Source organism: Lottia gigantea (assembly GCF_000327385.1).
Source record: "Lottia gigantea unplaced genomic scaffold LOTGIsca_12, whole genome shotgun sequence".
In the NCBI taxonomy this organism is placed as follows: Eukaryota; Metazoa; Mollusca; class Gastropoda; family Lottiidae; genus Lottia; species Lottia gigantea.
The window spans coordinates 4150641-4177324 of record NW_008707225.1 but is presented as its reverse complement, the minus strand read 5'-3'; the positions used below and the strand labels follow the sequence as shown (position 1 = coordinate 4177324).

The following is a 26684-nucleotide window of genomic DNA, read 5'->3' as shown; positions in this document are numbered from 1 at the left end:
ATGGCGGCCACTGAAAAGCAGTGGATAATAATTGAAGACGGATGTTTATCCGTTGGAGAAAATGTACAGCATGTAACATATCACACAGCATTGAATTCAGTTATTCTTTCCACAAAGGATAAATTGGTCAAAGTTTTGGATGCTACATCCGGCGTGATTTTACAAAAATCCGATTTGTGTGGTGAGTTGTGCAATGGGAATAGTTTTGTTTTGATTAGGCTGAGTAGATGTAGTCAGCTAATTTTTTTACTGTTATAATTTATAACCTGTACAGAATTGTCAATGAAACTAATGTTAGCTAAGTCTATTTGCTTATTGACTTCAGAGCTGTATGTGACAATTTATCAATTATGGTTTAATGTTTCAAGGTGTCATGATTATGTTTTGAGTTTTTTATCATGACCTGGCTAAAAATAAATTATAATGTAAGCTTTACAAATCTATTTTTAGATTTATGCATTTGATTTGTATGTGTACATGTAGTCTAATGGATTAATGAGAGTATTAATTAAGTAGTATAGTGACCAAATCAATCAATCATTACCTATTTTTATGTGTACGTTAGAATAGAATAATATAAATAGTCTTGCATTAATTGGTCATTTTATGGAGCAAAAAAAAATGATATGATTAGGATTATGTTATATTGAATGCCAGTGTATAAAAAACACTAATACTAAGCTTACAGAATTATAGAATCGTTTTATTAATCGAATTAATTGAAGGAGTAGACCGACTGTTAGCTTATATTCATAACCTATGCACATCTGGGAATGATTCTAGTCGTGAATATGACCAGTACATTGCATTTTTAGGTAGACTTGGTAATGCCAATAACCAAATATTTTACTTAACTACTTATCACTTTATGTGAATCAATCTTTGATTTGTACAATAAGTCAGACTGGAATGAGCTGATTATATTAATAGTTGTTATGGTTGTTAATCCCAATGAAATCATCAGAATTATCATTACAAATTTAAACAAGAATTCTAATGTCTTAGCTCAGAGAACTAATTATAGGAACAGGTGTGCCATTTTGGGGGGTTGATTTGAATCTCGAATATATGTAAATAAATAGTCTATGTAAAAAGTACCAGAAATGTACAAAAATTGTATAATTCCTTCGAAAATATCTCTTTTCTTAAGATGTATTTTCTCAATATGGCAGTGTTGCCTCGTCTTTTTAACATTCAAATGCGGATAACTTTTGACACACATAGATTTAAAGAGCTGTGAACGCTATCACTGAGAAGAATGTTAAAAAGAATATGGCACATCAAGAAAAATGTCCAACATGGAGTCCAACTACAATTATAAAAAATGTTTTCAATGTTAGAATAGTGTTCAATACATCAATTGTAGAGTGATATAGAAATATAAACAGAACATACATGTTGTTTTTACTCTCAGTCTCAGAGATCAGACAACTGACCTATATTCAGCCTGAGTCCCCAAAATGAATTGATGATTATATTATTTTAGCTGAATCGTGTTCAGAGATACAGTGTTGCTATTTACCAGAGAAAGATAGAACTGTATTTTGTGATGGAAGAGCTATAGGCATTAGGAAAGATTTACGTGGTATATTGTTATTAGACACAGCCTTACAAGTACCTGTAAATAAGACAGAAGATATAGTTAAATGTGAACTTCCCCTTGTTGAGGTAAGACTTCAATTCTTTTAATTTTAAAGTAGTTTTTGCAGGAAAATACTCTAAATATTGTACATATATTATCTTGAAGAATCAGAGAAAATAGACTGCATTTTCAGACAAAATATATTTGCGATATCAGTTGGATAATTTTAGAAAAAAGGGGAAATTGATATCGTTATTTATTGACTAAAAGATAAAGAGGGTAGTAAGTTGAATTTAAACTGGAAGTCTTAGTATCTTTTAAATAGACCATTTTGATTCAGGATATTTTCATAGTCATAGGGCTATCACTGACTACAGACTGTTCATTCTGGATCACTAAAATACACTTCATGCTTTTACAGGCTACTCAATTATTTAAAGCCTTAGTCAATGCAGATTTACCAGGTGTAGATTATGTGGAGGAGGTATTGAAGGAATTTGAACGTGGTATAGAAGTGACACAAGAATTGACTAAAGGCAGTCATAAAACAGCAAAAGTAAGTTACTATAAGCTTGTTACTAAAACTTCCTGAATCTTGATTATTTCTGGAGCTATATAGCCCGTTTGGTGCTGATGTTCCTAAATGCATTTCATTTCATTTGATTATTTCTATTTCTATAAGACAAACAAATTTAAACTTTTACACTTTCTTAAGACATACTACGTTAACATTTTGTTTTCTAGGTAAATTGTGTGTTGTCAATGATAGAGCTTTTTCTATATTATAGTTTATAATTTTGATAAATGATTTTATATTTCAATAAATCCTTCTTTTTTTTTTTTTTTTATTTCAGTGGGCTACAGTATGTCTACAACTGCCCCACTGTGCTCTCAAGTCAGTATGTGGAAGTTTTGTAAAGGAAATGAAAAGAGCAACACAACATGGTCATGGTTTATCAATAGCCTCAGCTATAACAGATCGTCTCGGTTACTTATTACCTAGTAATCTACATGATGGTGGGGCTGGCGGTATTGAACGTGCCTCTATGTATAGTGAAGCTGCTAGGAGAGATACCTTTATAAAATGGCCTCATATGAATTACAAGTAAGTTTTCTTTCATGTTTATTTGGTCTTAATGTATGGATTTAGTCTGGTTATAGTTGAATTTTTAAGCAAAATTGGTTAATTTTTGATCTTCACTAGAAATGAACTGAACTGAAGGAGTAAATTGAAATTGGGTAATTTAAATGCAATCTTATTCATTGATCATTTAATTATATTGTAGGTGGGCTTTACCAGATCCTATGGCTCAAGCTGGGTTTTATCATCAACCTAATGCTACTGGTGATGATAGAGCAATGTGTTTTACATGTAATGTATGTTTAGTGTGTTGGGAACCAACTGATGAACCTTGGTAAGAATAAAGCTTGACAAGATTTGACAATAAAGATAATTTGTTTAGTTGAAGAAGGCATAAGATGCCATAGGTGCTCTTTTAAAGGAATACTACCTCTTACAATGGACATAAAATTTAAAGGCTCAAACTTAGTCCATCAATTGGACTAATCAGGTGCCATGTATGACGAAAAAATAGAATCTCTATATAAGACGATACGTCCATCAAATTAAATAATTATTTAAGCATGCTTTAAAAATTGCTTAGTTTCATGAATAATTATCTTTTATGGATTTATTGTATAGAAGGATTCTGTTGTGTAGTTTTGACACCAGGTATGTCCAATGATGAACAAAGACACATTTTGGCCAAGTTTAATATTATTTTAGTCATAATAATATTAACACGAACACAATTATATGGATAACAATTACAATTGATTATAATGGTGGGGTGGTGGTGATTATAATCGTACAATGTGATGATAAATAAAACATAAAAAACTTGACTAGTAAGATGCCGATGACAATCTAAATACAAAATTTGGGGTGGGGTTATTTAATTAAAGGGTCATAGGCATGTGATAAATAAACACCTGTATCTCTGTTGAGTTGCGGTTGGTATCTCCTTATGTGAATGGCTTCGGTCAATTGTCTTGTTTTCTTGTTGGTTTGGTGTTTAGTAAGGGCTTCGATATTGCCAATTTTGTGTCGTCAGTTGTTTTTGATGTGTTCAGAAACTGCGGATGTTTGGGTAGGTGCTAGGGATAGGTGTACTTGCGTTCTGAGATTGAGAGGGCATCTTGTTTCTCCAACATATTCTTCATTGCAGGAGCACGTGATTTTGTAGACACATCCCCACCGTTATAATCAAGAAGTAATTTACTACATCCCTTTAATGGTTTCTCTAATCACACACCCTTGTGATTACCCTTACATAATTGATTAATGTATTCCTATTGTTTTAATCCTTGTTATTGTTGCCTCACACTATATATTCTGAATGCCTTGTTATTTTGTATCATTGCTTGATAAAGACGAAAGAATCATCGTCGAAACGTGGCAAGTTATTTATTAAAGTAATTGTTATCCATATAATTGTGTTCGTGTTAATATCATCAATTACTAAATGCCACTCAAGGAAGTGGTCATAATGATACATGGATACTGTAATTGTTATTATCAACCCCAAGGCAAATGAACCTTCATTTTTAATCAGATTTTTTCACTTACATTGCTATTGATGTATTTCTCACACACTTTATACTTATCATTAAACATTTGCTCCAAATGAAGAATTTTGTTATGATTGAATTTCAGGTCAGAGCATGAACGTCATTCCCCATCTTGTCCCTTTGTGAAAGGTGAATATACACAGAATGTACCATTATCTGTAACATATGCTACACAACCAGCTTTATTACATGGTACCTCTCAACCTGATCAGGTTGGTATTTTTATTTCTTCTTACCACTGAGTTTGTTATATCTACCAGAATTTAGCCAACAAAGCTAATATCAACTTTATCTAGTCATTCTTTGGCAGTAATTTGCAGGTGCATTTTATTTTTTTTCTTCAGACCTCTGTCTGTACCATTTTGTAAGATCCCAAACAGGCTATTTTGGTTTTGCTAAGGTTTTCTTTTAGCATCTGTTCATAAAATAAACTAAGATGAAATCCAGATTTTGATATATAAGGTGATATGATTGGTTAATAAAACTGAATTTAAAATAAATTTTAGTGATTGACTTATTACCCTAGTCTTTTTGACTTATATTTTTGTTTTATTGAACCTTGAAAGATTTAAATATGGGTCTTGTTTTAGATACACTGTATCAGTACTACATGTGATGAAGATTATTTAGCTACATCTACTCTAGATGGTAATATTGTAGTGTGGGATATGACTAGAGTTTTAAAGGTATGATTTATTATTTATAACATAAAATCACGTGAAATAAAATTTCAAGATTTGCGCATTGCATTTAACAGCATTAATTCTTGGTATTAAGTTAGGTGGACATGGATTGCATCAACATGTTATCAGTGACAGATAAGAATAGCTGAAAATGACAAAATTGGAGTTAGTATTGTCTTTATGATCGCTGAATATGGTTGACAGCTGGAAGAATCAAGATTGATAATTTCTAAATCTTTTTTTTCCAGAAACATTGTCAATTTAATCTGGATCCACAGAAAATTGTCTGTAAATCTATACCAAGTGACAAGATTAAACCTGTCTCTCCTCATTCTACATCGACTGATCCTGCTGCAGAATCACATAGGTAAGAAATTTAACATTCATATTGAAATGAAAAAACTGTAAATGAACATACTATCATAGGTAATGAACATCAGTTCTTATTATTTTGTGTATAAAAACTACAGTGTATGTGTAATAATAATACTTTCCATTGTTTGAAATGCAATGCATTAATTAAATTATTTCGTGCTGTATAAAAGGGATTGACTTTGATGACCTTTAAGATGAATTTGCTTTATCTTGTAGCATAACATCAGAAGAAAGTGGTGGTACAAGTTGTTCATCTGGTACAGAAACAGAAATACATGAAATATCATTACAAGAAGAACATACTGCAGAAAGAGGTATTCTTATTGTGGTTTTAGTGATAATGATTTATCTTTTTCAATTTATGCCAGAATGATGAACAAAATTATAAGATTATCCATGCCCAATAGACAATTTATTTGAACACACAAAAATTACTACTATTTAAATATTGATTCTGTTTTGTCCTCTAGATAATATATCTGTACAGCGATTTAGACCCTCTAATGATGTTCAAGTTACGGCATTGAGTGTTGTGAGTAAAAATAGAGACTTCCTTCCCCCAACATCATCTGTTAAATATCCACCAGTTCTAATCTGTGGTGTTTTACTACGAAATGATGACCTGGATAATGATTCTATCAGTGACACTAGAGACGAGAATGTCCAGTTATTGAATAAAGTGAACCAGGTAGTGAGTAGTGAAGCACCAATTATTAGTGAATGTTGTAGTGACAATGAAGATATAGTATCCAGTAATTCAGTACCTAAGTTATTTATAGTATCAGCTGACCAACCGTTGATCAGAAAAGATATCAAGACTGTGGATAAACCAAGTAAACCAATGATGAATGGAGATGTCAAGATGAACTATCAAATATCTAATAATTATGTGCCTTCTGATATGTCCATATTTTTAGATTATGAACCTTGGCCGGATCCAGATGTTCAAATTGTGGGATTTACTCCTCCTCCACCATTACTAGGAGGGAATATGCAAATTCCTGGCTCTCCAAGTGATGGTACCATTAGTGAGACTGATTCCGATATCAATACCAACAGTGGTCCAAAACCTTCTTCATCTGGTGTATCTTCAAGTAAACCAGATATATGTGATACTGTGATTAAAACCAAAATTCAGCCTGGCACTATTACACAGTGTGTAGAATTCCCTGATGGTTTTAATGAGAAAGGTCTAGAAGTGAAATCTATAACACCTACTCTAGATAGACAGTATCTTGTAGTTGTTATAGCTCCAACATTTATTAGTGAATGTAGTATGGACAGTGATACATCAGATAGTGATCAAGATAGCTATGGTGGTATATTAATCTATAAGATTAATTACAATACCACATTTATATCCTTAGATACTGTACCGTGTGCTGTATGGAAATCTGTAAATACCCAATATGTGATACAATCTCTACTCCTCCTACCTCAGGAAATTGTAGATCAGGTAGAGGAAGAAGAGAATAAAAAGAAACTAAGTAAAGATTTAAAACAGACATTAAGTGGTCAAATTGCTGTGATTTTTGAGTCAGGGATTATCAATATAATTAATATATCTGATATGAATGTATTAGCTGAAGTAGTGCCTAGTGAGAATGAGAACTTCCTATCCTTAACTTATTGTACAGGTAAGTGTTTTTGAATGTTTTATTTCAACAACATGGTCAGTTACAAACTTGTGTGTTGCCTGTTATGTAACTGAAATTTAGTTATTTTGAAGCCACAGCGTCAGTGGACCTAACACTGTGATGAATTTTATATGTACAATTTTAGGTATAGAAAGATTGTGTGTATGTACAGATGCTGGCAAGCTACATTTTTATCAGATAAATGAACAAAGTTGTCCTGAAGCCATGGAAATAGAGCCAGCAGTCAGCCTGGATAACCACAATGATATAAAAGAAGAGGAAACTTTATCATCCAGTAAAATGACAGTAGATGATAGTGTTGATGGTACATCATATGCTACAACCAAGCCTACTTCAAGTATGTATTCTAAGCTGTGACAAGGGTATCATATTATTCTAATTTTGCATTAAATATTATTGTTTTTACCTTTTGCTTAGATGATATTTGCTAGTTGGTTTTTCAACTAAAGTGCTCTGTCTTAGAGGAGAACACCTAATCACTTATCCAACTGACTAAAAATCTTTCTTTTTTCATAGATTTGGAATTACTGACAAAGAAGCCATTAAATTCTGAAAATCTGTTGTTTCTGAGAGAGTTAACTTTATTTGAGAATTTGATGCCTAGATATACTGCAACTGTTCCGCCATGTTGGACAGAAATACAACAAGAACAGCAGCAGAGACGTCATCCACAACATCTTCAACAACAAGGGGAGGCCACTCAGCACACCAGAACCTGGAAGCTATCACCAGATAGGTGAGTTTTATCTGCAACTCTCTTGATTAGTTATGTTCAACCCCAAATAAAACTGCACATATACACACATCAATATATACATTGCAAATTAAAAACATATATTCAAGAAGAGAGACATTAGGATATTTTTTATTTTGGATTTGAATTTTATGTGATTTTTTTTTTTTTGCAGTTCTACCTGGGATGAACATCTATTTGAAATAGTTTTACCCAAACCCTGCTGTGTTGGTCATGTCGATATCAAGTTCTCTCTTCATTCTGTTCTACCAAACATAGAAGTAACTTTATTACGACAAAATATTGGTAATATTCACAAACAAGCTCAAGATGAACCTAGTAAATCTGCACCTGATGTTCGCAGCAAGAGCAGTAACTCTGAGAAGAGCTCCAATCCTGTGATAAGTCCAGTTTTTCTGGACAGTCATAATGCTGAAATATTATGTGGTCCCATCAAGTTATCAAACTGTTTAGATCTATCAGGAAATACTGGTATTGTCTCGTTAACAAGTCCCCAACTATTAAACTCTAAACCCAGATCACTGTTGATACATATTAAAGGTTTTGCCAGTAAACCTTCTGATAGCAAAGATTCAGGCAAATCAAAGGTTGGTACCATTCTAGTATATTCCATATTTCAGTCCAAATTTTTCTCAAATGAAAACACAAATAAGCTGAAAATTGTCATCAAATTTTCTTCATGTTTGAAAAGGTTTTTCAGTGGACAGTTTTGAAATTAGCAACTCTCTTATGGTAATTATTTGTCTTGATTGATGTTTTGAAATGAAAAATTTTCATTTTGAGTTCAACTCAAACTCGATGTCAATGAATACCTATTTCAGGACAACAAAAGAAAAGCAGCACAATCTAATAGTAGTTCTGAGACTAAGATGAAAACTATCAAAGCTTTCTTTGAGAATGTCAATTCTGGTGTCTTCATGCCTGGTACCTCGGCTACTGAACGCCTTGCTGCTACAGCCCCTAATAAAAAACAGATAGATTATAAAGGATGTGATGCATTAGAAGAATTATCAGTGACTGTAAGGAAAATGAAGCCATCAAGTATTGTACGAGAAAGAACACAGAGGAATTCTATGATTGAATCATACAGTTTCCATGAGAACTTATTGAAATTGATAGCTGGTATGAATGAGACTGAATTGTTAGTACAGGAACATGTGATAAATACAGCTCTAGATATTTTATCTTGGATTATTGTTATACAGATGAACGATCCATCTAAAAGGTAGGTAACTGTTTTTATGCGAAGGTGTTAGTAAGCTTTTGTTCTTGAATAGTAGCATGATTTTGACTAAGTCAAGAATGGCGAAATGGATGTTTTATTGTCCATTTGATTAATTATAGATATTGTATATTGTATTAAATATACAGAAATATCTACATGGTATTATTAAAACATGTATATTATATTTATAGATCAGGTAAACTTGTATTGTGTTAAATATACAGAAATATCTACATGGTATTATTAAAACATGTGTATTATATTTATAGATCAGGTGAACGTTGTATTGTGTTAAACAAACAAAAACATCTACTTGGTATTATTAAAACGTGCATTATATTTATAGATCAGGTGAACGTTGTATAGTGTTAAACATACAGAAATATCTACATGGTATTATTAAAACATGTTTAATTGAAGCTACCAGAACTACAGCACATCGAGTGGCAGCTTTGTTAGCAATGGCTATAGAGTAAGTTATGTTAAGAAATTCCATCTGTAACATTTTAGTGTACCCACAGGATTTTCTTTCATATATTGCATATCAAATGTATTATGTTGAAAATCTAAAGCTTTGCTGGTTTATTCCTTTGAATTGTAATTTATTTATAACTAAATACATCAAACTCCTAATATATGTAGAAGACAGAGGACAGTCAGTTTTTACCTTCTACTAATTATTTTCTGAGAATTGGATGTGTAATGATTAGAATGTTTTATATTACAGGTATGCTAAATCAGCTGGTGATATTGATATGGCTCCTAATTTTAGTTATAATATATTACAAGCTATGTTAAATTGTTTACCATTAATACCATGTACTCACTCTAGTGGTGCTCTACAGTGGTATTTTATATTATTGAATCGTGTCAAGTCTATGCATGTAGCCAGTGTATCTGAGAAATGTATGGAATTGTTAACAACTGTAGCTAAGATATATGATGAGAGATCTTCTCCACTTCATAACCTCCTTAAAACTAGGTCAGATTTTCTTTTTGTTCTCTGAATTTTTTTTTAGACATATTACCTTGACTGCTTGAAGCAATTAAAAAATAGAAAGGTACTACAGAGGATCTTGTCTATGAGCTGGTCATTGATTATCCCAGATATTCTGTAACATTTGCAGCCGGGTTCACTGGAATAATGATGATGCAATAAGAAAAAGGTTAAAAGTTCCATCTCACTGTTCACAATAGATTTGTTCAGCACTAAAAATAATTTCAATTATTATTTTTTTTCAGGTATGGTTTTTATGGTCATCCTTTTGATCCGGATCTGTTTGATATAGAACTACCAGCTAATTTAAGACAAGGTACCCAAGCTTCTACGTATGCTAATGTTGTTAAAGGTTCAGCTTCCAATTCCACCAATACAGTACAGACCAGTAATGTCCTTGAAGAACCTGACATCTATGAAATATTGAGTTTACCAACAGATAAAACTAATAATAAACATTTACATGACTACTATGGTAACCAGGGAAATAATTGCATGCTGGGATTGTTAGAGGTGGAACCATTACATTTCACCTGTCATTCAACAAGTGATGGTACCAGAATTGAACGGTTGGATGCTAAAGGCGGTACTGCAGCAGTATCCACTACTGTCCCAGTTGGAATTTCTGGAACTATAAATTTTGGAGAAAATCCACCTCCAGTTGTGATTGGTCCAGTGAGTCCACAATTTCCTTTGATGGAATCAGCTCTTGCCAAATTTCCTTTACAAGAAACCAGTCAGATGTTAAATGAGAAATTTAAATATTTTTCTGGTGCAACCTCAAGTGCATCTGGTTCCAATATTACTGCTAGTCATGCATTAGAATATATAGATAATATGGCAGATTTCCCAGCATTGGTAAGTAAGTACTTACATTCATGTCTTCACATAGCATATAAAAATATTTTGAAAAAGAGACATACACAATGTTCCCTCTTTAATGATGTATTACAAATCCTCAGAATTTGGTTCCCTAAACCAGGAAAATGAATATTTAAGATCTGCTCTTATATGTTGGATTTTATTTACAGCCAGAAAGCTTGTCAGCCCTCAAATACCAAACAGAACAACTGAAACAATGGAGTCCAACCTTTAAGGTAACCTATAATAAAAAGGTAAGTTTAAAATTTGTATATCTTTCATTACACTGTAGGGGTTGCATAGATATATGGAGTTAAGTTCCATGAGGAATTATTGATGAGATAACATGAAAACTTGTCAAATTGGCAAATAGAGGCTACATTTTTATACGCCCACATGAATATGTGGTTGTATATTGTCCTCGCCAGTGTCCGTCGGTCCGTCCGGCCGTCCGTCCATCCGTCAACATTTCTTGTGAGCACTATAGAGACTTCAGTTTTTATCTAATTTTGATAAAACTTGGTGTGATGCTTTAGATTGATAAGATCTCAGTCAAGTTCGAATTTGACATATTTTCGATGAACGATTATTGAGATATTGCCCTTGACTTAGAACGCCTTAAAATTTGTTAAAAATTGTTTGTGAGCAGGATTGAAGCTACAGTTTTCATCCGATTCTGATGAAATTTGGTTTGATCATTGGAATTGATAAGATCTTGGACAGGTTCTAATTTGACGCATTTTCAATGAACGGTTTTTGAGTTATTGCCCTTGACTTTGCTAAAACGTGTCAAAATTTGTTCGTGAGCACAATAGAAGCTACAGTTTTCAACTGATTCTGATGAAACTTGGTGTGATCATTGAAATTGATAAGATCTCGGACAAGTTCTAACTTGACGCATTTTCGCTGAAATATTTTTGAGTTATTGCCATTAATTTACGAAAAAACGCGTCAAAATTTGTTTGTGAGCACAATAGAAGCTACAGTTTTCAACAGATTTTGATGAAACTTGGTGTGATCATTGAAATTGATAAGATCTCGGACAAGTTCTAACAAGAGATATTTTTGATGAACATTTTTTGAGTTATTGCCCTTGACTTTGTAAACACGCGTCAAAAGTTGTTTTTTGCCCTTGATTAGAGCTGTGTGATATAATTGTTTGATGTATTTGGGTTATTGATACTGATTTTGAAAAAATTTGTGGAATTATTCAGCATAAATAATTTCTTCAATATGAGAAAATTCGTACTTTAGTCACTAAAGACTGTTTTATCATTTCTGACAGCTGCCAGTGGGCGTATGTTACCTTGCATCTCAAGCTATCTTTTATGAATCTTAGTAAAGGTTGTAAAAGGGCAATATATCCGGGTGAACATTTTTTGAGCCTTTGATAAGAAAAAACTATGTGTATGATATTTTATTTTGTCTTTTATAGACCAGTGATGTAAAAGTAGGTACTAAAGAGAGTAAATCTACTAGTAACCAGTCGACGGTATCTTCTGATAAACAATATGTTATACCTCAATCACCAGCCATTCTACAACTACCTACACCTCAAGTTTTAGTTATAGAACGAATGCATTCAGGTAATTGTCACAGATATTTATGTCTAGACATTTATTATTTGAAATGTGAATGTGAACACTCTACATAAACAGACTAACTGGCTGTTGTGTGTTTGAGAGTTCCTGATAATATTGGTTATAATGGTATCTCTGTTAATTCTGTATAGTTCAGTACAGTTTGTTTTTAAATCAACTGAAGTCTAGTGGTTTCCTTTAATGTATAGAATTTGTAATGATGTCAATGTCCTCTACATTATAAGCAAACAATGATTATGAATAATATTTGACAGGTGCTAGAAGATTTGTAACATTAGATTTTGGTAAACCTGTTGTATTAAGTGATGTGGTCATACCATCATGTGAAGATTTAGCATCATTATCTATTGATGTATGGATACAAGGGGAAGAGATTGATGGACAAAGATTAGTGGTAGCATCAGATATTGGTTTTAGAACATTGATAATGAATAACATCATGCCTGCTCCTGTCTGTAGATATTTAAAGGTAGTTCTTCTTTCAGTTTTGTTTTTGGGGAATTTATTAAATAGAAATTGAGATCACTGATACTTACAGAAAAAACCCCATTACCATGGAAGGATGGCCCAAAGACAACTATGTTTCAGGTCTATGCTCAGAAAAATTCATTTTGCCTCAATAAGGTGCTTTTGAAATCATTCTAGATTTAACTTGGATTCATATTTCAGATCACAACTGTTGGTCGTTATGGAGCTGGTACAACAAGATCCAGAATACCTATAGGATCATTTTTTGGTCATAGTTACATTTTACCATGGGAATGGAAAGCCAATCTGGATAACCAATCTTCAACAGTTACATCTTCTACCAGTCAACTCGAAGCACAGAGTCAATCACAACTTCTCTCTCATCTGAGCATGTTTATAGCTTTACAGGAAGATTTACAATGTCGTTATAGTCTTGCTCGTACCCGATTGGAGTCCTTACTGACTTCTGTACATGACAGTCAGTCAGCTAGCTCTCATATACAATATTATTTACATAAACAAACTAAAGATGATGACAGTGGTATATTACAATCTTACAATGACTGTATACAGTTACAATTACAATACAATATAGCTGTTAGAGCTATAGCCAGATTACAACGTGCTGTTGGCATTAAATCAAGACAGCTAGATGATACACAGAATGTTACTGGTTATCTACGTGAATCATCCACGGATAAATTACGATTTATATTGGAAAGTTTGTTGGGTACTCTGTTGAGTGTAACTTCACTGTCACCAACCATACCTCAACCTCCCTCTACATTATATTCTGCTCTAACACCCTCTACTGCTGAAACATTGTTTAAGAACGTATGCTTGTTAGGAACACGGAGAATGCAGGTTACAGCTGGATTGTTACTTGTTAGAATATGTGGAAGTAATTGGTGGTGGGGAAGTTTTCTTGGTAATATGTTGCAGGAACTGTTCAGTTCTAATAATATATCTGTCTTTCCTCAAGATCGGTAAGCTTCTATTGTAAAAAATTTTTTTTTTATTAGATTTCAAGCTCTTTACGAAAAGTGCTATTTATTTTGTGGTATTTAGAAGTAGTTATATCCCACACACATGGTTTCATGTGCTACTGAAGTATCTGAGTAAGCATGTTCAAATGATGACCACCTTTTGCTTAGCAAATCTCATATGAGCATTTGGCGTGAATTGCTATCAGCTTATGAAGTCTATATTAATAATTAAATGTGTATAATTGATATTGTAGGGTATTTGTGTTGTTGAGTGCATTAGGTCAGAGGGCTTTAACTGGACCATCATCGGTATATATAATGGATAGTTTGTTAGTAATGTTATCTAGAGTGTTATCACCATTATTACAATATAATACCGATACTACTTATAACACCACTGGTAGGTTTATACAGTAACTTTAACTTTATTTCAATTTCTTTTCATGCAAGTATAGACCATAATTTTCAAAATTCTAATGTAGATTTTGTTGATTTCTAATTGAAGTAAAATCTTCTACTTTTTAGATTTTTTATCTATACATTTCTAAGCTTATATTTGCCAGTTTTGACCAATGTTATACTTATTGTTTTCAGGGTCTATTGATATATCATTAGTAAGCTGGATACTGTTGTTTCTGTGTCGTAATTTTGACAGTTGTTTAGGTGATGATTCAGATAAACAGAAGAAAGACAATGGTAAGTAATCTTGTTTCTTTACTTTCAGTTTCATTTCTGGACTAACCTTACTTATAAAATATTAACATATGTTCTGATGCTAAGTGAACTCTGACTGCCATTAAGGATATGAAAACTTCATAAGAAAGGCTATCATCTATAGAAAGTATACTATTAGGTTTTATGCATTATATATGATATTTTGAAGGTAATGGAGTAACAAACAGATGGGCTTTCATACATGGACATTGGTCTTCAGCTCAACCTAAAGGAAAAATGAAATCTAGTAGAATACATCGACGTAATAACCAAAAACTATTGTTACATCATAAACAAAAACTACAAGAAATTCAACAAATAAAAAAGAAAGTAGAGAGTAATCAACATGAATTCTTAGAAAGCTTTGAAACATTTAAAAATGAGATCTCCTCAAAGGTAAGAATAAGAGCACTTGTCTCTTTTCAAAGGCAACAATCCTGTTAAAAGTTAAAAATACCTCACTTTACTCTTGAGATTTATTCAAATTTGATAATCTTGACAACTTAAATGAATGATCATTGTGTCCAATTGGGGAATTTATTTACCTAAATTATTCAATATTAATTCAAATATCTTGTTACATTTCACTTTTACTTACTTATAGTCCATCAATATTATTTTATTTCAGCATTTGAAAGATTTGATACATTTAAGACGTACTGATATTGAGAGAATAAGAAAGATGCCGAAAGACTCAAGTGGTAGTGATCGTGGTAATACATGGAATAGTGGTAAAGAAGATGATAATGAAGGTTTAGTTTTACCACGAGATAAATGTTTAGCAGCAGTACAAGGATTAATGGCGTTGTTATTAGGACTTGACTCTACTTGTCATTCTGATCTCTTTGTAATAGCTTCAAAGGTACAATCTTTTCCCTCTCAAATAGTCAATGGTCTTTGATTTAACATCTTGTTAAGAAATACAATACATTGAATTTGCCTACGCTAATAGCTAATACCATAGAATCTAAATCAAAGGAGGTCAATGCAAAGAGATTTGGCCCAAGGACTACTTGATAGAAAGGATCCTCGTTTCTTGTAAACAAATTTCTTTCTTACTTAACAGTTTTCATGTTGAGCCATACAAAAATGTTATAAAATTAGTGTCAAAGAAATACTGTCTCTCTGTGTTCAGTGAAGAATGAAAGGATTATCTTGGAATAGCTGCACAAAAGTTTAAATATAAACCTCTCATAATTATATTGTAGGTTCTGGCCCGAATTTGTAATGTCACTAGACCAGCTATAACTATACCAGAAGTAATGAATCAAGATCAACTAGAGAGATTAATCTTATTAGCTGCTAATAAAGAATGTCCTGGTAATTTAACATGGGGTGGACCCTGGGCTAGTCATGCTATAATGTGTTTACTACAAGATATATTAGAGGGTAAGTGATTTTCATCATATTGAAACCGTATTAATCCACGTAATCTTCCACCGTTTTATTTGATCAAAATAAAGCTTGCTACAATTGACCTTATTAAGTGGTGTTTTTAGACAGAAATTTTCTGACCCCTCATACATGACTCAAATCCTCAAAGGAGTCCTAAGATGGTATCAATATTTGACACCTCTCAACTTTGAAACTGATTGGATGAGCTCATTCGAAAACTAAGGCATTTTTGTTGCCTGTCAGATTGTATTCAGCCTTGGAAGACATAGAAAGCAATGCTCTTCATAAAGGCACATTTAGTGCAGCTGTGCATTTTATACCTTATTGCATACTGTATCAAGTCATCTACATTCAATTGTATTCATTTAGTTTCATTAATTTAATTGTTTGATAAATTGACCAATTCTATATTTTACAGGAGAAAGATTATATCCATCTATGATACAAGGTAATAGTGAAAGTAATGAAATCTCTATAACAGAAACAGATGATACCTTACCTCAATCTGTTAGTTTACCAACATTTGATGATAGTAATGGTGAATCATCTAGTAAGTCAACAATTACTGTAAATTCAAAATTACTAGAATTCAAACCTTTGTTTGCCATAATTACATATAATAGTCCAATAACCTTGAATAAGTCATCTTCACTCATAATTTCAGCTGTAAATGGGTATGTATAATCTAGGAAAGATCAATACTCACAGGTTTTGACCAGAAAGAATCCTTAATTGTGAACAGAAGTTTCTCTCTTTCTTCATTACTATGAAATTATTCCATGTTATTACTAAGAAAGGAATTGGCTGCTCCACATGTCTGTTTAACTTTTAAGTTTTTGATACAATATTTAAGTATGACCACAAGGAAAAACATTACTGAACAAGATTCAACTATGGTACAGATAGTTTTAAAAAGTATCAAAATAAAGAATATTGTATTTATTACTAGTGGAGATATCTGGTGAAGGAGAAAATACAGATAATAATAAAGAAGTTAATGGTACCAGTAGTATTAACTATGAGAAAGATTCAGCTATATTAGATCTACTATTAGATGATGGTGAGATCTATGAGGACAATGAGAAAGTACAGTATTATACTAGTAATGTGTTTGTACCAGTTGGTACTGAATCTGCATTAAGTAATGGTCTACCTGATCCTCTTGGTTATCAAACTACGTAAGTATACTTTAATGTCCCTCAAAACTTACTTTTAACATGTCTCTTACATATCTTCAAGCTTCTTACGCAAGTTATATAATCTATCATTGGCACGAAGAAGAGTCTTTGCTATTTCCACAAGTCACCATAAGTTCAGAATTCTGAGTTAAATTAATGTGAATTTGTCTGTTTTTGTTTCGGCAATATTTCAATAATTTATACGTAAATTGTCCACCATGAAGTTTAGTTGACCCATGCCAGCATTGTTCCTTTTCAAATTTATTTATTGATATATGCAATATTTATTCCAGTAATTTCTTACCATCAAAGAAACATAAGATAAAAGGTGGAGGTACGTCTAAATCATCTCAAGATTTATTGAATATACAGAAATCAAATGGTGGATTCCAGGGTTTATCTACAGCTTTAGATGCTAGACTAGAACTTGGTTTACGTACTCAGTCAGAACTGAGATTAAAGGTAAAATTATATCATTGCCTTAATAATAATAAAAGATTTGTGTTGCATTTGAGTTTTGCAAATGAAAAGTTCTTTGGACAGTTCATCAATATCCTGCGTCTTATCAAATATGAATGCCTTGTTTACAATTGTTTAATTAATATATTTTTTTCAAGCTTTTAGATGGCATTTAAGTTTGAAAGACCTTTCATTCAAGCAGTATAGACTTCTATCTGTATTTATAAGTATTTTGTGATTTTATAGGTTATGACATCAGTACAACAAGATAATATACAGAGTGCTTTTAGTACACCTATACCAGCATCTAATTATTCTAATCAAAGTTATAATCAAGCTCATTCTACTGATGATGATTTATCACAGATTCATCATTCTAATAGTCAGTTAACGGTAGGTTGTCAACTTTTCAGTTCCTCCTCCCCAACAACCAAAGCATTGTTCCTTCACAGAAGAACTGATATGTCTCACTCTTGTCACCTTATATACACTTCACTCAGTGTCACTCGATATATTAAGATATTTTATGCCTGTCAAGAAGTCAAAACTTTAGTCTTTTCTTTATCTTTTGTATTGCAATTGTCAGAAATTTATTTCCTTATATTTCCTCTTTTCAGACGATATTATCTAGTGAGATGCTAAGTGAATGTTTTAACAGATTATTTGGACAACTGTTATCATTTCATGTGAATTTAGAAACTGTACTTCATTTGTGGTTGATATTGAATGAAGAAAACCACGAAGAAGGAAGTCAGACTGTATTTAATTCAACATGTGTACCAACTATTGCTTTAAATGCAGTATCTGTTAGTAATCTAATAGAAGCTGTAGTTATGGCACCTAATCCTCCAGTTCGTACCTGGGTTCTAGTGTTTCAAACACTATGTTTGATTGCTAATCAAAAAATACCAACAACAGAAACTGATTCCAATATGTCCGTATCAGATAATTCTATGGTGACTGTAATATTAGCTAATAATAACCTCAATCAACTGTTAACTAAGTTTTTATCAGGAACATCTTCTAGTGGTCCTACTGCTGCAGGAGCTCAATTTACTCAGGTAAGAGTGTTATTAATGGTATAAGGAGTTACTTGTAATAACATGCTTGACAATTTAAGCAAATTATAACAATTACAAGCTTACATAAGCTGACAATATGTGGCTTATTGTACTTATTAACTAACAGGCTTCTGTTAAATTGATACATTGCTGACCTTTTTCATAATGAATCATTATTTATAGGTTGGACCATCAGCTGTCAAGTCATTTAATGAATTCTTAAGAAGATTGTTAATCAAATCATGTAGAGGAAATGCTTTGAAGTTAAAAGAATTGATTCTGAAATTAATCTATGTATTAACTGTTGATAGGTAAGATACAAGTGTTCAATAGACTGTGAGGTAACATATTATTATGTATTTACTTTCGATGTAAAGGACTTGATTTTGAAGTTACTCAAGTTACTATATGAACATCAACCAATTTCCACGATTCAGAGTTCAAAAGGGGACAAAATAAAAACAATAAAAAAAGAAATATGTGTACTGGTAATAGGGAATTTAACGCTGTTAAGAATGACAAAGCCAGGAAAGAGTATCTATTGCCCTGTAACCACTAAGAAAGCACTCAATTGTTTTATGATCAGAAAACAAATGTTAAACAGGAATGCCATTAAACATTGAAACTTGAATTATTGTTACATAGGTTATTAAATTTAACATTGTTTTTGTTTCAGAGGAGCTTTCTATAGCTGTATGGGTCCGTTGGATGCTCAATGTAAACTAACAGAGTTTGCTCTAGATCTTTCATATAGTCAAGTTGATATTAGTAATGCTTTAAGTGTAATACAGTCCATTACTAGTTTAGTTCATCAACATATTGTTTGTCAAGATCAAGTGGCTTGTCGTAGCTCATTAGAATCCAATATCAATGCTAGATCATGTTTTGGTGGATTGTTTGCTACTTTGTTACGGGGAGGATCAAGATCAGTATTGGGTGAATCTTCAAGAGATTTATTGATGTGTAACCTGATGAAGCTGATCAATATATTAATTCAAGTACAATTACCCAATTCTAGAGCTCAGACACAACGTTTAGACATCAGTGAACCATTGACTCCTATATTATCTGATGCTATGTCAGATACAGATAAACTAACACAGGCTCTAGCTTCTTCAACACCACTAACTGCTATGTCTGATGATCAAAAGAGTCAACAAGGAGAAGAAAGTGAAAGTAATGAAATCAGTGTCACTAACTGTCTAGCTGATATTATATTAGGACATGATTATATTATGCAGAATTTGATCCAAGCATTGAGTTACTGTAACAGTAGTTCTATGGCAGTGATATTAGGTGTTCTACAGGAGAATATGATGGGAAATAACCCAGTGTCTGTAGGAGACAGTGTTTATCAAACTATGATTACTCTTAATCAACGTAGTTCAGATCCTAAACTCATGTTACAGGCAATATTAAAATATGTATCTAGAGGAACTGAAAATCATTGGACATCATTATGTAGACTGTCTGAACCATTATTATGGTTTATTCTAAAAGTTCTCAATTCCTCACGAGCAGTTAAACTGTTCCTCGAAATGGGTAAGTTGACTTTGTTATATTTGACTAAGTTTCTTTTGATGTTTAACTTTGAACCACACTATTGTTTTGATATTTTACAATGCTGAAAATACAGTAATAAAACATACATTGGTACTTTACTTTCTTTTATCAAAAGTTTTTAAGGAATTTGAGAAGGCAACAAATATTGATTATTCTAGGTGGTATACAACTGGTATGTAATCAACTAGTACATTGTAATCAACAACTGATTAGTACACATCCCTCTATTATATCAACTATTATGCAACATATAAATAATACCAGTCCTGGTAGTAGTAAAAAGGTAGATGTTAGTGATTCAGATAATACAGTTGATGGTATGCAAAACTTTGCACCTTTAGGTAGGTTTTCGAACATTATTCAAATTAGACAATAAAATTAAAAATGACATACATTGGTTCTATTAAAGTATTAGTAGAAGTTATCAGGATCTTAATTATGGAAATTTTGTAGTGGAAATTCATATTCTCACTCCAATTATTTAAAAATATCTTGCTACAAGATCAAATAATGTAATTTATATTATATACTTGTAGGTCAAATCTCTTCAAGCAGTCCTACAGCAAGTCCTTCTGATGTACTGATTCAAGCTGCACCACCACACAGACGAGCTAGATCTCCTGCCTGGTCTTACCATTTCTATCCTGATGAGGCATGGGTTGATCTTACTATTCAACTTCCATTTGCTATTTTGTTGAAGGAAGTTCAGATACAACCTCATGCTTCACTGTCTAGTAAGTAATCATTTCTTAATGTTTCCTAATTTTGGTTAATAATATGCTAAATTTTCAGCATATGAATTTAGGTTAAAATATGCTTGTAGATTTGTAATTGATTTTGTGAACACCTGAGACAAATTGTAATTCCATGAATCCTTTTCTTTTCAGCTTGCCCATCACATATATCACTAGAGATCTCTCATGATGGAACTATGGTGACTCCAATGTGTCCTCCAATGATGACATCCAGCCTAGCATATATCAAACTACAACTAGTCAAACCAGAAGTTATGTCAACTGTAACAATACGACTCCATAAAGCCAGAGATTCCATGACTATTGGTCTTGCACAAGTTGCTCTTATGGGTCACAGTGCTTTTGGTAATTCTGTAGTTTCAACCAATAGTAATGCTAATACTGAAGATTCTTCAACTAAATCAAGGTATGTCTTCTTTGTCATTGAAAATTATATCTATTTGCCAGTAACTGTGTGTGCAAAGTAAAGATTTGCAAAAAATTTGGGGAGCCATTGGAATATCATTTTTGCCCTTACAAATATGCATTCCTTTATCTTCAAGTTAAATGCCCAATTGCAACAAAAGTCAGCAAAAAAATGAGTTTCAATTTTTTTTTGAAGGTAAGTATTTGAAAGCTAAATATGGAAATTCATTAAAATGTTTTCAATTTATTTCAGTGTTCTATGGGTTCGACTATTACATCACTGTTTGAATGTGACAGGACAAGAAGTAGGAGTTTGTACTGCTGCTTCACAAACACCATATTTACTACAAACTTGTGTATCATTACTAGTGTCACCAGCAGCTAATCTTTATAACAATAAAATAGAATCAGTTTTATTAAAGATAGGACTGTTATCAACAGAGTTAGGATTAGAGTTAATACACTACTTACTACAAGAACCATTACAACAACAAATTAGAGGTGAGTTTTTAACAGGTTGTTGATAAAAACCTCCAAGAGACCAATATCCAGACAATGAAAAAATTCTAGTCCCAAGGTTTTGTTATTAAATTAGTACATGGACAGACATTCCAATTTGGCTTCTTCTGCCGTGTTCAGTAAGTTATATATAATAATTCTGATTTTTCATGCTTTCCCCTTTCAGGAAAAGTAACTGGTTTTGCTAATGAGTCTACAGTAGAGATCATTTATCAGCTGGGTACTTTACAAGATGATGGTAGTCCCCACAGGTATGACATGAATTTTCCTTCCTTTTACAGAAGTTATCATGGATATTTCTCATGATCTAAGAATCTTCAAATCTTCAATCTTTCCAAATCCTCAACCAACAAAATTGTGTTTGCATGAGTAAATATCCAATCAAAGTTGCCTATTGCTAATCAAGTAATGGTTATTTGTGTAGAATGACATTGTTGGGAAAGTCATAGAAGGATGATTAATGCCTTAGTATTATTTTCAGGGTTGAATCATTATTAAAATGGCTAGGTGATTGTGCTAATAGAAATTTAGATAAGGTGAACCTATCTAATAATGGATTATCTCATGAGAACTATAATTCTAATAGATCAACTGCAATACCAGCACCATCACATATACATTGTATAGCTGCTATTTTGTGGCAGTGTCAACAATTACCAGTACAATATAACTTAAAACAGTTGATAACACAGGACTTTGTCAGGTAAGCCCCAATCGTAGCAATAATAGTGTCTTGTATCAGAATAACTTTTTGCAGCCTGAAAATTAGTTAAATAGAATCGTCTTTTTTTGTAAGATATATTTAAAAAAAAATGATTTCCGCCCTTAAATTTTAATTGCTTTATGTTTTCTACAAATACAAACAAATCGCATGAAATGATTGTTTATAACAAAACATCTACAAATAAATTAACCTTCAGAAGTTACTATATCTCTTTGATCCCTATTTCTGGTCTTTTGTAGGTATAGTGGGTTATATGAGATTTATTATATTTTATATTTACAGTTCTTTATATAAATGGTCAATGATACAGACACCAGGCTCACTGTTAAAACAATCTATAGACTATGTATTATGTTCTATATGCTATATAGAATCACAATATTTCTGTCATATCTTACAATGGATGGGTATATTAGTCAATGCTGTAACTAGTATGTCAGCTTCTATAACTGATGATCATAAAGACAGCTTCCAGACCAACCAGCAGTCAATGACAGATGACTCTAAAGAAGCTACACAGCATCCATTATCCGATGATTCTAAAGAGGCCACTCGTCAACCAACATTCTCTGATACTGGCTCTATTAACATTCAGGAGTTCAATCCATCTATATTGGATGAGAGTAGACTAGCCACTTTGGGTATTGTGTGTAAATCACCAAGCTCTATCAAGTTATTATTAGACTCTAGTTTTCCTGCTGCTCTGGCTCAAGGGTTATATGAATTTGCTTATCAGGAGATTAGGAGCAACATTGAGAAACAAAGTCAACAGAGTACCAATGGTATGAATAATTCTAATGGTAATGCATGTAATGCAAGTAGCCCAGGTAAGCTTTTTTGTATTTTTATCTAAAATAACCATGCCTATTCTTGTAGGGCTATTTAAGATTTAATACAGAGCAGAGTAAAAAATACAATCTTATTTAAGTCTTCAACAGTACATAGCAATAAATTCTACTGCAGACCAAAATTCTTTTATGCATTAGAATATATTTAAATTTTACCAAATCGTAAAAGTTTTTAAATGGTTTTTAAACTAGTTCTTTTGCTTTTGATTATTCAGTACCTCAAAATTTATTAATCATTTAAGATCAATTATAATAGAGAACTATAATATATTCCAGATGGTTGTACAATGAGTGTAGAATTAGTCACATCAGTTGTTAAGTTCTTTGCTACTGTTAGTTCAGAAAATTTAATGAAGGATTGGTTAGGTAGTCCAGAAGGCAATATATTCTGGCCTGTATTACTGTCAGCTTTATGTAACTATTCTTCACAGTCCAGTTCCTTATCTGCTCATTCTAATAATAAAACTGGCAAGGTAAGTTCTACATACTCAGTTTGATTACCTTGAAATAGAGTTACCTTTCTTTACTATATTATTACATAGAACGAGAGAGTATTTCTTAAAAATAATTTTCAAGTATCAATGACTGATAAAATTGAATGATTCCTGAAATATCCAGTTGTCCTTATCTTGTTCAAATCTTTTTAGTTATAAATTTCGATATCTGTATTTCATTATTTCAGCTGATGTCAAATGAAGAAAGATCTGTATTAGAAACAGCTACTATACATTGTTTTAATGAAATGATATCTTGTCATCCTACCAATCAACTGTTATTCTCTAAAGTTTTATGTGAAGTTATACAGAATCAGGGTACAACTAGAGGAGGTATGGACTATAGCTTATCATTTTCAACCACTTAGTCTCAGTCTGGTAGCAGAAAGCAGCTTTGTTGATTTGATTGTATTTATCATTCATGTCTGATACAAGTTTCAAATAGCTACTTCAAGTTCTTATTATGAAATTTTCTTTTCAGGAAGTATTTTAGGTTCGGTACCACTGTCAGGATTTACTAGACGTGTTTTACTACAAGTTTTATTACAAGATGAGAAGATATTAGTAGTACTAAATTCACCTCGTACACAGTCACTGATTAAAACTCCGGGTACTAATTATTTAGTACATCATCCTCGTTATGGAGCAGGACAAGGTTATCGTGTATCTCAAGTTAATGTTAATACACCCTGTTCTGAATTACTGACAGTTATTCCAGGTTTGTACACAGTTTGTCTTCTGAAAATATCACCAGATTAGCCTAACACCATAAATTTGTACGTGTGAACAGCATGTAATGATCTCTTATCTATATGAACATATCAATGTTCCAAACACTATTTTAAGTTTTTAATGAACTTTGTCACACTGACCACTTCAATGATTTGTATCATATGTCTGGGTTTTGTTATTCTGTAGATACTCAGTCATTAGCTGCTCATTTAATAGATGGTAGAGATGATAAGAAGAGTGAACAGAAGAAAGATATTGGTGAAACAGGGTTAGAAGTGGTAGAATATCTTTCTAATGCTGCAGGTAAACTATTTCCTGTCAGACATAGAACAATAAACTGATATTGAAACTAAAAATTAGCTTTTATGGTAAAAAATAACAAATGATAATATCCTTATTTATTGATTACATTGTTTATGATTTAAATAATAATTTCTTGGATATTGAAAATGGGAACTGTGGTGATTCAATGAGTAAGACACTTGCTCGCTAACCTGAAGGTTCAGGATTTAATACCTGCATAGGTCAAGATATTATTTCGGATTTTTTAACCTGGTTTTCCCCCATGGGCTGACCTGGAAAAAGCGGGACAATAAACCAAGTCCCGTGTTTTATAGACTGTGCACTTTATAGTACAAAGCTCTTTGGCTATACTGTACCACTGATCCATTTTTATTGTTCAGAAAACAACAACATCAGCCATATCTGCGGTAGAAAAGTAGGTTGTAAAATTTTATTTTTATGGTTTTATTTTCCAGGTCTATTAGCAAAACAAAAGAGAGAAAAGAGTCCAGCATCAAGTTCAACAGCGACTACTAGTAAAGCTTCAACTTCTTCCCTGCCACCACGTCCCCCAACTAGACGTAGACGTAATGCTGAACCTGATAGTTCACCACAAATAAAATTGCCTACTTTTACTTTACAACACCATTTATTTAACAGTATGTCAAATTTTTCTTTTCTTATAATAAAAACAATTGGCAAATCAATATGTGAAAACTGAGAAATTGTTATTCAGCAGTTGACCTAAATACAGAATTTGAAATTTCTATATTTATTTGTAGATAAATCATTACCAGGAGAACTAACTCTGACTCAACTATTATGTTTATTGCAACAGAGAGGATGTACAAATAATAATTCTATAGAATTTACTGTCAAATTACAAAGTAGTAAGAATAAATCCAGACAAGCTAGCAATGTTTCAATGGAAACCAGTAAGTTTATTAGATTATGTCAATAAGATATATCATTATTTTATTATACTTATATGGTTGATTTGCATGTTCAATCAACAACAAGACATGAAGAGGAAACTTCTATTTTTATAACATGCTTTAAGCAGATTAAAAGTAGGCAGTTTCTACGTTCAACTACCATAACAAAGACTCAACCCAATCTGCTTTTAAAAAATGCTTATAAATTTACATTTTCAAAAATTCAATGAAATTAAATGTCTTGTAAACCATAATACATCTATAATATGTGTAGTAGTCTTTAGAGAGTTAATTATATCTATGGTTCAATTGAAACAGATTATTATGTTGATGTATATTTTCTCAGGTTCTAGTCCTATGGAAGACGATGATAATACTATACCTGATGAAGTTTTATTATCAACCTCGCCTATACCTACAGCATTACAAGTCTTTGCCAGTGTTGGTGGATTGGCACTATTAGCTGAACACTTGCCCTTGTTGTATCCAGAAATAACGCGTCAAGCCTCAGCCACTGAAACTGTGACTGATAATACTAATGGAAATGATATTGGACTAGATTGGGTGACAGTAGAATCTTCAGATGAACTTTATGATGTAAGGAGTAGTAGTAGTTTGCCTAAAGTATCTACCAATGTCTATATTCTTTTATTCTTTGTCATCAATTTTATCAATTTTAGCATTTCCTTCAAGGAATTTGTATTTTAGTTTTGAACCAGGTTTGATACAAGAAATCTAGGGCAGAAATCCACAAAGCCTAAGTTGTTACCCTGATGGTTTATCTCTTCCTTTCCAGCCA

General features: G+C 32.3%; 1 protein-coding gene across 1 annotated transcript; it reads left to right on the top strand.

Annotated features, from left to right (window-relative positions):
- Positions 1-26482, top strand: LOTGIDRAFT_157060 (hypothetical protein; the record flags this gene model as incomplete). Its single annotated transcript, XM_009048317.1, has 48 exons — positions 1-181; positions 1487-1668; positions 2004-2138; positions 2437-2687; positions 2869-2997; positions 4299-4425; positions 4804-4899; positions 5145-5263; positions 5488-5585; positions 5742-6908; positions 7054-7266; positions 7446-7665; positions 7838-8270; positions 8505-8908; positions 9100-9104; positions 9260-9380; positions 9636-9890; positions 10151-10763; positions 10937-11020; positions 12202-12352; positions 12622-12836; positions 13037-13821; positions 14076-14221; positions 14416-14517; positions 14705-14931; positions 15164-15397; positions 15744-15924; positions 16349-16480; positions 16880-17108; positions 17402-17570; positions 17814-17960; positions 18185-18628; positions 18812-18939; positions 19305-20170; positions 20350-20532; positions 20728-20925; positions 21079-21352; positions 21605-21852; positions 22037-22121; positions 22352-22573; positions 22877-23421; positions 23719-23915; positions 24125-24269; positions 24418-24654; positions 24855-24971; positions 25427-25609; positions 25733-25885; positions 26232-26482. Coding segments are annotated over 48 exons (12027 nt in total), but the record flags the coding sequence as incomplete, so codon positions are not given.
- Between the last annotated feature and the right edge of the window lie 202 nt (positions 26483-26684).